At 42.5% G+C, this 15,076-nt stretch overlaps 1 protein-coding gene across 1 annotated transcript in view; it reads left to right on the forward strand.

Moving 5' to 3' along the window:
• The window catches only part of spata20 (spermatogenesis associated 20), a 64,812-nt gene that overhangs the window by 34,097 nt on the left and 15,639 nt on the right, over positions 1–15,076 (forward strand). The window contains exons 13-14 of the mRNA XM_014179461.3: positions 1–200; positions 830–910. Coding sequence (XP_014034936.1) covers positions 1–200; positions 830–910 — 281 coding nt within the window. The remainder of the gene's footprint in view (positions 201–829; positions 911–15,076) is intronic.

Genomic DNA, 15,076 nt, shown 5'->3' on the forward strand with positions numbered 1-15,076 from the left:
ACCAGGATGGTGCTGAGCCCAGTGCGAACTCTGTGTCTGCCTTGAACCTACTGCGTCTGTCCCACTACACTGGTCGTAAGGACTGGTCACAGCGGTCACAACAGCTACTGGCTGCCTTTTCTGACCGGCTGACCAGAGTCCCCATAGCCCTGCCAGAGATGGTCAGGGGCCTGATGGCTAACCACTACACACTCAAACAGGTAACACAAATTGTACGGTCCACACAAACTCAAAGTTGTATAGTTTGGAGTGGAACAAACTAAACTTTTATCATACGACTGGATATTTGTGCTAAAAAAGGAGATGAAAAAACATGTAGCGAGAGAAAGAAAAAAGGCAAGAACATTGGAAGTGTTCTGTCCATCATATTTCACCTGCGGAGGAGAAGTCACCGAGGGGGCGGAGATAACAAGCTCTCTGTGTGTGTGTGTGTATGTGTGTGTATAAGTCAGATAGGGGGCGGATGATAACAAGCTAGGGATCAGACAAGGTTAGCCGAGCCCAGAACACACCTTCTCCTCTCTCGTTACTGCTACAACCACCACTCTGACCTCTAGCTCTACCTCTCTCTGGATCCTTCTCTCCTTTTCTCTCTTTTTCTCTTTCTCTCTCTTCTAATCCTCTCTGTCCTATACCTCTTTATTGCTCGGTCGCTCAGTCTTTCTCTGTCTTAGCAACTTTTCTTCATCATTCATTAATTCCTTCTCCCTTTAATGTTCCCTCCCTCCCTCCCCCCTCCCTCCCTCCCTCCCTCCCTCCCTCCCTCCCTCCCTCCCTCCCTCCCTCCCTCCCTCCCTCCCTCCCTCCCTCCCTCCCTCCCCCTCTCTAGATAGTAATCTGTGGCCAGAGGGATGCACCGGACACCTCCAGTCTGCTAGCAACAGTCAACTCTCTGTTCCTTCCACACAAGGTAAGAATTAAGGGCTCAATCCATTATTAGGCTGTTTTTAGTAGAAGTCCACCAGTACAGTACATCCTGACCAACCTCTCATAATTAGCTATTACTAGTTAGTTGTTTCTTACTGACACTCCACGTTGTGCATAGGAAAAGCCCTTAGCCGTGGTATATTTTCCATATACTACACCCCCTTGGGCTTTATTGCTTATTTAAATTATTTTGGAGTTATTTTGGAGTGACACATCCTCTTGTCCTAAAGTTTGTCTCATAATGAGTGTTACAGCAATCATACCAAAAGGTCAGGTTGTCAAATTCATCTCTCACACACACACACACACACACACACACTTTCATACTCACACACAGTCTCAAACACACACACACACACACACACACACAGCAGGGCTGGTTGTGACAGTGCCTGGGGTGTTGGCTAACCTCGTGTTGTTTAAATGTCAGGCACAGTGGCCTCGCTGTATCGCGAGTGATTATTAAGGCCTAAATGAATCCTAATGAAACTACTGATTTAGAGAACGACCGATATTGGTTTTTCACATCCGATACCAATTTTTGGAGGTCAAAGAGATCGATATGTTATGCCAATAATAAATATAATTCAATTTGAACATTTTGAGACATTTTCCCAGCGACAACCATGTATGCACTAACAAATACATTATACAACCATACAATCAATTTGACTTTGTTTTTAAAAATGTAACTACATAACAACATAATGTTAATAATTTATTTGAATGGTCAATCTCTTCATAAACTGGGTAAATCAAGATGGTATAGGCCTACTCACAATACAGGTGAATTCACATTCAATAGGAGTGTATTCATCCATTGAGGTATTGAGATCGTTTTGGCTGATTCCAGTGGTCTTTGGGGCTGCAGATGACAATCTGTTTCCCTTTCATTTGGGACCATGTTAGGCCTACTGATCAACAACATTTTCATATAAGTAGTCTATTGTTTTCTTTTAGAAAAAATATGCACTGTCTCCTGTCTCTACTCGCGCAGCCAGACAGTTGGGCTTGGGCGTTTCGTCTCGGCAAGTGAAAAACAATCAGCTTTGAAATTAGCATATTTTGCGTTATGGTTTGCTATCGCAAATAATGTTCTAGAGTAACGTTAGTGAACTGATGTTAGCTTCAAAGCTACATGTACATTCTGTATTTATTTTTTTATTGGCGGAGTAATCTAATCAATTACATTTGTGTCGATTTAGCTAAAATAGGCCGATCACATCTTTAAAAAAAAAAGATGAGACTAGTTGATTTGCAGCCAGCAGTGACGTAAAAATATTTTTAAGTACTACTTAAGTAGTTTTTTTTGCGGTATCTGTACTTTATTTTACTATTTATATTTTTGACTACTTTTACTTCTACATTCCTTAAGAAAATATTGTACTTTTTACTCCATACATTTTCCTTGACACCCAAAAGTACTCGTTACATTTTGAATGCTTCGCAGGACAGGAAAATGGTCTAATTCATGCACTTATCAACAGAACATCCCTGGTCATCCCTACTGCCTCTGATCTGGCGGACTCACTAAACACAAATGCTTTGTTTGTAAAGGATGTCTGAATGTTGGAGTGGGCCCGTGGCTTTCCGTAAACGAAAAAAACAAGAAAATGGTGCCATCTGGCTTGCTTAATATAAGGAATTTGAAATGATTTATACTTTTACTTTTGATACAAGTTATCTTTACTTTGCCTCAAGTATGACAGTTGGGTACTTTTTCCACCACTGGCAGCCAGCCACCATTAGGCTACTGTGAAGCTGTAGGCCTATTTCTAAAATAGGCCTAGTTGTTTCATTGTGTGAATAGTTTTTTCAGCAACCCTCCTTTTGTAAAATGGATACTTCTGGATTTTGGCAGTGAGGCCCTTTATCTACTTCCCAAGAGTCAAATTAACTTGTGGATATAATTTTACGTGTGGATACCATACGTCTCTGCGTGCATGTTTGAAAGAAGTTCCTAACTAGCGCATTTGCTAACTAGCATTAGTGCAGTGCCTGTAAGTCCCTCCAGTCATTGCGCTAAGGGTAGTTAGCATTGTCTCGTGAAACTACCTTTAACTTCCTTCATACTGGACCCAGATACAAAAAAATGGTAATCACCAGTTCACTTGACTCTGGGGAAGAAAATAAAGGGCCTCATTGCCAAAGTCCAGAAGTATCCCTTTAATGTATCAATTGCCCGTTACATAGCCTTATCATTTTATATCCAGTGCTTGACTTGAGCAGGAGGTCACCGGAGCTGAGTAGCCTACCAGCACCTCACATTTTCTACTGAGCTCATGTTCCTCATATAGAATATTAGCTCAAAAGTATTGTGGAGCTCTTGCACATATAAACAGTAGCCTACCAGTCCCAAAAATGAATAGGCTACCAGCACCTATTTCAGTCCTCCTAACTTTATTCATTTCATGTCATTATGAGTTTTATCAATTTCTTTGTTGTCTTTTCTTTTGTTCGCATGTTCGCATGTCGGGTTTCTGAGAGAGATGCATGGAACAATTCCAATGCCTATAATGGCAAATAGAGAAACGTTTCATCTCCTTTCTTTGCCCGGCAAAAATTTGGCCTTAGGTCTGTATAAACACATTACATGTAATTTCTAGCCTTTTACATTTTATATGACTGGAAACATCAGCAGAATCTTTTTAATACTACAGAAAATACAGGGTATAGCCTACCACTGACAGTCCACGCACTGCCACTGACAGGTCTGTGGGTTCGTTGTGTGAATGAATAAATGAATGAATTTGTTATCACATCACACCAGTGTTATCACATCACACCATAGCTACACATCGCTCTCACCATTCAAACTTCCACGACAGTTCATTGCCAACACTGTGGCCTATTTTATATCTGTTCGGCAAGCAAGTGGATCGATCGATGCTTCGCTCCTCGAATAGTTCTAGGTTTCAAACTATAGTACCAGTCCAAAGTTTTGACATAACTATTCATTCAATGGTTTTTCTTCTTTTTTTTTTACTATTTTCTGCATTGTAGAAATAATAGTGAAGACAAACTATGAAATAACACACATGGAATCATGAAGTAACCAAAAAAGTGTTAAATAAATCAAAATATATTTTATATTCTTCAAAGTAGTCACCCTTTGCCTTGATGACAGCTTTGCACACTCTTGGCATTCTCTCAACCAGCTTCATGAGGTAGTCACCTGGAATGCCTTTCAATTAACAGGTGTGCCATGTTAAAAGTTAATTTGAGTAATTTCTTTCCTCCTTAATGTGTTTGAGCCAATCCATTGTGTTGTGACAAGGTAGGGGTGTTATACAGAAGATAGCCCTATTTGATAAAATACCAATTCCATATTATGGCAAGAAGCCAAGAAAAATGACAGTCCATCATACTTTTAAGACATAAGTCAGTCAATCTGTAAAATTTCAAGAACTTTGAAAGTTTCTTAAAGTGCACAAAAACCATCAAGCGCTATGATGAAACTGGCTCTCATGAGGACCGCCACAGGAAAGGAAGACCCAGAGTTACCTCTTTTGCAGAGGATAAGTTCATTAGAGTTAACTGCACCTCAGATTGCAGCCCAAATAAATGCTTCACAGAGTTCAATTAACAGACACATCTCAACATCAACTGTTCAGGGGAGACTGCGTGAATCAGGCCTTCATGGTCGAATTGTTGCAAAGAAACCACTACTTAAGGATACCAATGAGAAGAAGAGACTTGCTTAGGCCAAGAAGCAATGGACATTAGATCGCTGGAAATCAGTCCTTTGGTCTGATGAGTCCAAATTTGAGATTTTTGGTTCCAACCGCCGTGTCTTTGGTGAGACGCAGAGTAGGTGAACGGATGATCTCTGCGTGTGTGGTTCCCACTGTGAAGAATGGAGGAGGAGGTGTGATGTTGTGGGGGTGCATTTCTGGTGACACTGTCTGTGATTTATTTAGAATTCAAGGCACACTTAACCAGCATGGCTACCACAGCACTCTGCAGCGATACGCCATCCCATCGGGTTTGCGCTTAGTGGGACTATCATTTGTTTTTCAACAGGACAATGACCCAACACACCTCCAGGCTGTGTAAGGGTTATTTGACCTAGAAGGAGAGTGCTGCATCCGATGACCTGGCCTCCACAATCACCTGACCTCAACCCTATTGAGATGGTTTGGGATGAGTTGGACCGCAGAGTGAAGGAAAAGCAGCCAACAGGTGCTCAGCACATGTGGGAACTCCTTTAAGACTGTTGGAAAAGCATTCCAGGTGAAGCTGGTTGAGAGAATGCCAAGAGTGTGCAAAGCTGTCATCAAGGCAAAGGGTGACTACTTTGAAGAATCTCAAGTATAAAATATATTTTGACTTGTTTAACACTTTTTTTCCCGTATGTGTTATTTCATAGTTTTGATGTCTTCACTATTGCTCTACAATGTAGAAAATAGTACAAATAAAGAAAAACCCTTGAATGAGTAGGTGTGTCCAAGTTTTGGACTGGTACTGTATATTGCTGTTCATTGTCTATATATAGCATAGGCTACCTGTTGAAGAGAGCGGTGAGTTGCCAGAGGATATGCATCAATTACAAGAAGGGAGCAGTGAAATATTCGCCAGAGTTTAGGCTACCCTTATCAATAAGTGATTTCACAGATTAAAATGTAGGTCTGGTGCCAACGTTACCACCCATTGGTTCACAAAAATGTGTCAACAGCAGATAGAATATGGACAGGCTGTGTGCATGTGTTTCTATTCTCTAATGGTTGTCAATTTCATCGTCATATACAGTAGCCTAGGCCTATATCACAGCTGTCTCCATATCTCCCTTAACTTTCCTTGTCAATTTATATGATGGGCTACATTGATTTGGCGTCATCCTATAGTGTAGACCAGTTGTTGATATCCTATTGAAAGGATTTGAAGCTAAGACGAGGTTTTTAATACGTTTTTTTTTTTGAGAGAGAGAGAAAGGAGAAATGTGATTTGAGTAAGATGCGCTGCAGGCGGCTTTGATTAATGGGTCCTTTTAGGTGGGTGGGTGTGCATGTATGAGTTTGCTAATTATCTCTGTCCATTCAGAAAGTTTCCTAAAATAAGTCGAGCCTGTCTGGACTTCATCTCTTTAATCAGGTAGAAAGAAAACTGTAGGCAGCAAGCGTCATGATGGTCGGCATGTGCAATTGAGGAATGATGACAGGTGCCAGTTTTGTATTTCCTCTCTTATTTAATGGGGAGCAAAAAATGAAACAGAATTCATCCTGTAGGATGATTATCCTAATATTTTCAGTAGCGTATTATTATATTATTATTACGGCGTCCTCTCTAGACACTTTTTAACAACATACCCTATTGCCACTGAGAAAGACCGCGGCAGCCTATACTTTACGAGTGGCTGACCACTGACACTTATGCACACCAACACACACACACACACTCAATACAATTCTATTGTCTTAATTGTGGGGTAGTCTGCTGCTGTTTAGCAGTCATTTGTTTGGAAAGAAAATGCTATAATGCTAATTTATTTAACATTTAAACATGTAACTTGGTGGTATCTCAGTTCAATGGGGTAATGGGAACATGTAGGAGATCACAGCATAGAGATAGACAATAAGGATTACCACCAGGACCAGTAATAACCAGTACAAATTAACATGTAGAGAGAATCTCTGCAGCGCTGGATAAGCCGTGAGTAGAATAATGCCGCACAAGAGAAGAGAGAGAATATAAAAGGAGACCGCTGGGATCCATATTCAAATGCACTAGAAGTTCTGGGAGAGGGCCATTTCAACTCTAGCTAAGAGGGTTAGGGATAGCGTGGGACCTCGTGATGTTTCTGGGGCTTAAAATGGAGAGCAAAGAAAGAGGGATAGAAAATAGAAACACTTGTTTGGGCCGATATCATCTTGAATGGAAGGAGAGATGTTCTCATTTTAACAAGCCTGTATTGAGAGAAAGAAGGAAAGAAAGAAAGAGGGTACCACAGACATGCATCTCCAGGTGCAGACAAAACAGAAACCCAATAGCAGTACCCTTGGACACACACACACACCGCAGGAGAGAGAGCCTTGGGTGGGCAGAGAGCTTATAATCTAACAGTGGTTCCCAACCGTTTTCTGAATTTTGCTCTGGCCCAGGGTTCCCCTGAAGTACCTCCTCATGTGCCAGTAGGCCTATGGTCTCATGAGTCTTCTCAAGTACCCCCTATGGATAGGCCAAGTACCCCAGGGGTCCTAGTACCCCTGGTTGCGAACCACTGATTTAATACACTAAAGGCCCCCTGAGAACAATATCGCCCCCTAGAGGGAGAACTACTGTTCCCATAACATCTGATAGGAGAGAGGGAGGAGAGGAAGGGAGGGAGAGAGAGAAGGGGGGAGAGGGGAAAAGCGGTTGAAAAAGAGTGAGGATAAGGTGGAGGTGAAAGGGAGAAGAGAGAGTGAAGGACAGATGGGAGAAAGAGAAGAGAGCGAAGGAAAGATGAGGCAATAAAATAACAAGGGAAGTGTTCTCCACGACACATTAGGCAGAGGGAGAGAAGATGTAGTTTCATTCAATCCTAATCATGAAGTAATCTGCCGGTCAGGGCTGAGGCAAGGCAGGGTTAATTGAGGGGAATGAGCTGTGTACAGTTTGATGCATTTTAACATAAGCGCACATACTTTGTTTATTCCATTTATATTCATTGCTATAGTCTAGAGCCCTCAAACTCAACTCTGGATCTCGAAGCTTGTTCCACAGTGTTTTTTCATTGTTTTAAACCTGGGACACCAGGTGGGTGCAATGAATTATCAGGTAGAATAGAAAACCAGCAGGCTCCGGACCTCGTAGCGTAAGAGTTGAATATCCCTGCCCTAGAGTTTAGATGCTCCCCTAACCCCCCCATATCAATTAATGCTTCAGACAGTGATGTGTAAAATCGGCCTTGATTGTAATTGCTGTGTGCTAAATGTTGGTAGATGTTCTATTAAAGGCCAATATGGGTTGATTATCAGGGTTGCTGGTTGTGCCTAACCTTTTTCTCACATGGGTTTTTACGACGGTTACAAGTAAACACACATCACCTTTTAACAAGTCCCCGATCTCTGTTACACACGCCCTTTCGCACTGGATCTCTTTCCTTTTCTCGCTCTTTCTTCTTCTTCTATAAATCACCTTCCTTTTCACACCCTCTCTCTCATTCACTTGCTCTTTCTATCATAGGGGAATAGGGATTAGCAGTATTTTCCACTAGTGCCGGCTGTCGGCTATACAGCCCATTACCGAGTCTTTTTCAGCCGGGTACTTTCTCCACTTAAATTGACTAGGCTATTCAGATAAAAGGTCTGCTGAGCCCGCTCCTGCTAGAATGCTGGAATATGCATATCGTTCAATCTTGGTAGGACAGGCGCCTGTCAGTCACAAAGTGAGCGATGACAGGGAAACACTGATGGTTTGACCGTCTGCTGTCAGTCCCGCCTCCCGGTACCTGGATGTGTGTGAGCGCTGTGGTTGCAGTCGAATTCCTGCACTGAGGAAGAGCGCATGAATTTGCACGTCCCATATGTGTTACTTATGAGTTGAAATCCACATAGCCTATTGTTTTCTGGCACATTCATTTATTTTATTTCACGCGCAGGGCCCGACATTAACGATGGCTCGCTGGCCCGGGGCCACTAAAAACATGTTGGGCCAGTGGATCTCGTCAGTCACTGGCCCAAGAGGGCCAGTAACTTTTCAGCGCCTTTTTGCATTCCAGTTCAACATTTACCTGCTCTGTCGCAGTCTACCATTGAAGACTACACGCGTAAATGTCATGCTATTTGTATTTGAGAAATCTGATTGGCTGTTCATTCAAGCACCACCACGCAACTTCTCGAGCAGTACTGATGTCTCACTGAGCTTATTTATGTTAAGGAAAGTGATTTGCAAAAGTTAACCTCCAATAGTGAACATACTAGCAATATGCTAGCTACTGTTGATAGTCTGCAAAAAGAAAGCTTAAAAAATACCCTGGGCATTCCTCTTGGCTAGCCTACTGTAACCATGTCATTTCTCTTTTGGTATATTTTTGGTTTGGGCTAGGCCCTTTAGTTCCAATGAAGGCAAATCTTAACAGCACACTACAGCATATAATGTCATTCTAGACGATTCTGTGCTTCTAACTTTGTGGCAACGGTTTGGAGAAGGCCCTTTCCTGTTTCAGCATGACAATGCCCCCGTGCACAAAGCGAGGTCCATACAGAAATGGTTTGTTGAGATTGGTATGGTAAAACTTTACTGTCCTGCACAGAGCCCTGACCTCAACCCCATCAAACACCTTGAGGATGTATTGGAACGGCGACTGCGAGCCAGGCCTAAGCGCCCAACATAAGTGCCGAACCTCACTAATGTTCTTGTGGATGAATGGAAGCATTTACCCGCAGTAATGCTCCAACATCTAGTGGAAAGCCTTCCCAGAAGAGTGGAGGCTGTTATTGCAGCAAAGGGGGAACCAACTCCATGTTAATGCCCATGATTTTGTAATGAGATGTTAAATGAGCAGGTGTCCACATTCTTTTAGTCATGTAGTGTACATACTTTAGAAACAAAAATTAATACAATGCAATTCTAAAGAGTAATGACTTGCATTGTTAAATTATATTCCACAGATTTTGAATACATAACATAATAACCAAATGTAGCCTTTTTAATAGACCCTGATGACCCCAGGTTAGCATGCTTTCTCTCTGCATTTAAAAACTACACCATGTCCGGGCAAGTAGAAATTATGTTCAGGCCAATACATTTTTGGCCAACTGGCCCGACCGAGCCAGTGAGAAACAAAGTTAACGTTGGACCTTGGCGTGTTTCATATGCAGCCCCAGAGTGGTGGCACATAGGCTATTTAATGTGCTTTGATTGACGAACAGCAAGCTTGACTAGTTTATAAAAGGTGTCGAACTGACTGAATAAAGTAAATCTCATATATCCTTGACATTCATAAATCATACAACGTAGTTGTTCATATAAGTAAATCAGTCAATTGAAATACAGTGCCTTTGGAAAGTATTCAGACCTCTTGACTTTTTCCACATTTTGTTACTTTACAGCCTTATTCTAAAATGGATAAAATAAGAAATTGTCCTCACCAATCTACACAAAATACCCCCATAATGACAAAGTGAAAAGGTGTTTAATTTTTTTTTTAAATTAAAAATATAAAAACAGATACATAAATAAGTTAAGTATTCATACCTTTTGCTATGAGACTCGAAATTGACCTCCAGTGCATCCTGTTTCCATTGATCATCCTTGAGATGTTTCTACAACTTCATTGGAGTACACCTGTGATAAATTCAAATGATTGGACATGATTTGGAAAGGCACACACCTGTCTATATAAGGTCCCACAGTTCACAGTGCATGTCAGAGCAAAAGCCAAGCCATGAGGTCGAAGGAATTGTTCATAGAGCTCCGAGAGAGGATTGTGTTAAGGCACAGATCTGGGAAATGGTACCAAAAAATGTCTGCATTATTGAAGGTCCCCAAGAACACAATAGCCTCCATCATTCTTAAATGGAAGAAGTTTGGAACCAAGACTCCTCCTAAAGCTGGCCGCCCGGCCAAGCTGAACAATCGGGGGTGACCAAGAACCCTATGGTCACTCTGACAGAGTTCTAGAGTTCCTCTGTGGAGATGGAGAACCTTCCAGAAGCACAACCATCTCTGCAGCATTTCACCAATCAGGCCTTTATGGTAGAGTGGCCAGATTGAAGCCACTCCTCAGTAAAAGGCACATGACAGCCCGCTTGGAGTTTGCCAAAAGGCACCTAACGGACTCTCAGACCATGAGAAACAAGATTCTCTGGTCTGATGAAACCAAGATTGGCATTCATGCCAAAGAGTTCAAACGTCACATCTGGAGGAAACCTGGCACCCTCCCTATGGTGGCGGCAGCGTCATGCTGTGGGGATGTTTTTCAGCAGCAGGGACTGGGAGACAAGTCAGGATCAAGGCAAAGATGAACGGAGCAAAGTACAGAGAGATCCTTGATGAAAACCTGCTCCAGAGCGCTCAGGACCTCAGACTGGGGCGAACGTTCATCTTCCAACAGGACAACGACCCTAAGCACACAGCCAAGACAACGCAGGAGGGGCTTCTGGACAAGTCTCTGAATGTCCTTGAGTGGCCCAGCCAGAGCCCGGACTTGAACCCGATCGAACATCTCTCAAGAGATCTGAAAATAGCTGCACAGCAACGCTCCCCTTCCGACCTGACAGAGCTTGAGAGGATCTGCAGAGAAGAATGGGAGAAACTCCACAAATACAGATGTGCCAAGCTTGTAGCTTCATACCCAAGAAGACTTGATTCTGTAATCGCTGCCAAAGGTGATTCAACAAAGTACTGAGTAAAGGGTCTGACTACTTATGTAATTGTGATATTTCAATTTTTTTTTAATTATTCTAATAAATTAGAAGAATAATCTAAAAACCTGTTTTTGCTTTGTCATATGGGGTATTGTGTGTCGATTGATGAGGGTAAAAAACTATAATTAATTTTATATTAAGTCTAACTTAACAAAATGTGTAAAAAGTCAAGGGATCTGAATACTTTCCGAATGCACTGTACATTTATAAGGCCCTAATCTATGGAGTTTACATGACTGGGAATACAGAAATGCATCTGTTGGTCACAGATTCCTTTAAAAAAAAAAGTAGGGGCGTGGATCAGAAACCAGTCAGTATCTGGTGTGACCACCATTTGCCTTGTGCAGTGTGACGCATCTCCTTTGCGTAAAGTTGATCAGGTTGTTGATTGTGGAATGTTGTCCCGTTCCTCTTCAATGGCTGTGTGAATTTGTTAGATATTGTTGGGAACTGGAACACGCTGTTCACGTCGATCCAGAGCATCCCAAACATGCTCAATGGGTGTCATGTCTGGTGAGTATGGCACATTCGCAGCATCCGTGAATTGTGTACAGATGCTTGCAACATGGGGCCGTGCATTATCATGCTGAAACATGAGGTGATGGCGGGGGATGAATGGCTCGACAATGGGCCTCCAGGATCTCGTCATTCATATCTCTGTGCATTCAAATTGCCATCGATAAAGTGCAATTGTGTTCGTTGTTCGTAGCTACCCATACCATAACCCCACCGCCATCACGGGGTACTCTGTTCACAAACCGCTCGCTCACCTAACACCATACAAGCTGTCTGCCATCTGCCCGGTGCAGTTAAAACCAAATTAATCTGAGAAGAACACACTTCTCCAGCGTGTTAGTGGAGGTGAGCATTTGCCCACTGAAGTCAGTTACGACACCAAACTGCAGTCAGGTCAAGACCCTGGTGAGGACAGCGAGCATGCAGATGAGCTTCCCTGAGACAGTTTGTGCAGAAATTCTTCAGTTGTGCAAACCCACAGTTTCATCAGCTGTCCGGGTAGCTGGGCTCAGACAATCCCGCAGGTGAAGAAGCCGGATGTGGAGGCCCTGGGCTGGCGTTGTTCACACGTGGTCTGCGGTTGGACATACTGCCAAATTCTCTAAAACGACGTTGGCGGCGGCTTTTGGTAATTGAATGTTAATTTATCTATCTGGCAACAGCTCTGGTGGACATTGCTGCAGTCAGCATGCCAATTGCACGCTCCCTCAGCTTGAGACATCTGCAGTGTCTTGAGTCAAGTATTCACCACATTTGTTATGGCAAACCTAAATACGTTCAGGAGTAAACATTTGCTTAAGTCACATAAGTGGCATAGACTCACTCTGTAAAAACTGAGGATGGATAAACAGCATTGTAGTTACTCCACAATACTGACCTAAATGACCGAGTGAAAAGAAGAAAGTCTGTACAGAATAAAAAATATGCCAATCATGCATCCTGTTTGCAATAAGACACTAAAGTAATACTGCAAAATATGTGGAAAAGAAATGTACTTTTTTGTCCTGAATATAAAGCATTATGTTTGGGGAAAATCCAACATCACTGAGTACCACTCGTCATATTTTCAAGCAGGGTAGTGGCTGCGTCATGTTATGGACATGCTCATCATCAGCAAGGACTAGGGAGTTTTGTTTGTATAAAAAAAGAGCTGAGAACAGGCACAATCCTAGAGGAAAATCTGCTTTTCAACAGACACTGGGAGACAAATTTGACCTTTTAGAAGGACAATAACCTTAAACCCAAGGCCATATATACACAAGTTACTTACCAAGACGACATTGAAGGTTCCTGAGTGGCCCATTTACAGTTTTGACTTAAATACGCTTGAAAAACTCTGGCACGACTTGAAAATGACTGTCTAATAGTGGTGCAACGGATCACAAAACTCATGGTTCGGATCACGCTTTTGAGTCACGGATCGGATCAGCAAAAAAAAGGGAGACAAATATAACTTTGCTTTCCATTTATTACTAAAAGAACACTTAAAGCAAGAAACTTTTCAATGTTTAAATAAAATATTAAAATAAAATATTCAATGCTCAATTGTTAAATTAAAGTGCAATATGAGGCATGATACCTTCTTCCTTTGAACAATAGTGAATGAAAAAATAGCCTGTGTCCACATCATCAAACAAAAGTACAAAAAGAAAGAAAGCAAAGCAGACCTGAGCTTATAAATTACAATTATTTTTCAAAAAGATGAGGATGTCTACATTGTCTGGGGAGAGGGTAGACTTATTTTCAGTCACTTTGTCCCCTGCCGTGGAGAACACCCTCTCGCTAGGAACTGAAGTGCCAGGCACAGCCAGGTAGCATCTTGTCATCATGGCAATGTGAGGGTATTTACGCTCATTGCTTTTCCACCATGCCAGTTGATCATCATCCATTGGAATGCCGCTTGCTGCCTTGTAGGACGCCAACTCCTCTTTGATGGTATTTGCAAACGTCTTGCCTGTGTCCTTGCTCGCAAAGGTCTCCCCGAAAAGCTCCTTCATGGCTTAATTATTTTGAGGAGATGCCTCTGATTCTGCTCCTGTCGGCTCTGTGGCTTGACCCTGCAGAAAGAAATGACTTGATCTATTCAACTAATTATTTATTTTCATATTTCATAGAACTATAATTGTGGCAATAACATTTAATAAAAGCCATTATTATTCCAAGTAAAAAATGGATGATTCTAATAGCAATAGCATTGACTAAGATTAGACTGCAGTATATTTATTATTTAAGTAATTCACTCTTATTTTTTCTTTTCTTTTACCTCTTCAGTGACCACAATCTCAGCGTTGAGATCACTGTATGTCCTCCGGTGTAGGTCAGGGTCTAGGTGAGACAGGGACTTAGACCTTGGATCCAGTGCAGTAGATCTATGAAGGTAGTCCTGTACATTAGGGGGGTATCTAGGGTTCAGGTCCTCTCTAATGGCAGCCTTCACATCTCTAGTGATGGTGCTGTCTTCCTCACTTGGGGCCATGGATTGTAGGATCCTTGTTTTCAGAGGTAGGATTCAGAGGTAGGATCATGGACACAGACGGTGCAGTTTCAGTGCTCAGATTGTAACCGTTTTGAGGGGTTTGAGCACCTGGAGAACCTCCTCTGCCACTTTCACGTCATCATGAGACAAGGTGACGATGTCTTTGTTTTTTTCAGGGTTTTGTCTGTCAGTGCAGAGTATACAGCTGCCTGCTGCTCAAGATAGCTCTCCAACGTGTCATAAGTGGAGTTCCATCTTGTTGTGACATGGTGTATGAGCTTGTGGGTCAGTAGCTGTAACATTTCCTGCTTGGTGTTAAGCACATGAGTGGCTGTTGTGCTCCGGTGGAAAAAAGAAACCACCTTCCTGATCCTCCCAAGGAGGCGGTCCATCTGGTTCACTGAGATTCCCCTTTGGGATGCTAAATTGATCACATGTGCAAAGCAAGCTATCTGTGGCCCCAGTCCAGCCTATATCACTGCATTTACTTGATTCTTGGCATTATCTGTGGTGGTTGGGATATTGCTATTGGGCCTCTCTAGCTTCCACTCTGCTTACTGCTCTTAGCAGTACCTGCGCCAGATTTGTGCCTCTCATAGAGGGGGCATGTCTGTAGCACCGGACATCACATCTCCCACTCCTCTGTGGTGTAGTGAGCAGTCAGTCACGTTGCTTTCTGTTACCCTGGAGGACCACTCCTCTGTGGTGTGGTGTAGTGAACAGTCACAGTCACGTAGCTTCCTGTTACCCTGGAGGTCCACTCCTCTGTGGTGTAGTGAGCAGTCACAGTCACGTAGCTTTCCGTTGC

This window comes from Salmo salar, chromosome 28 (genome assembly GCF_965601325.2).
Source record: "Salmo salar chromosome 28, fSalSal1, whole genome shotgun sequence".
Classification (NCBI taxonomy): domain Eukaryota; kingdom Metazoa; phylum Chordata; class Actinopteri; order Salmoniformes; family Salmonidae; genus Salmo; species Salmo salar.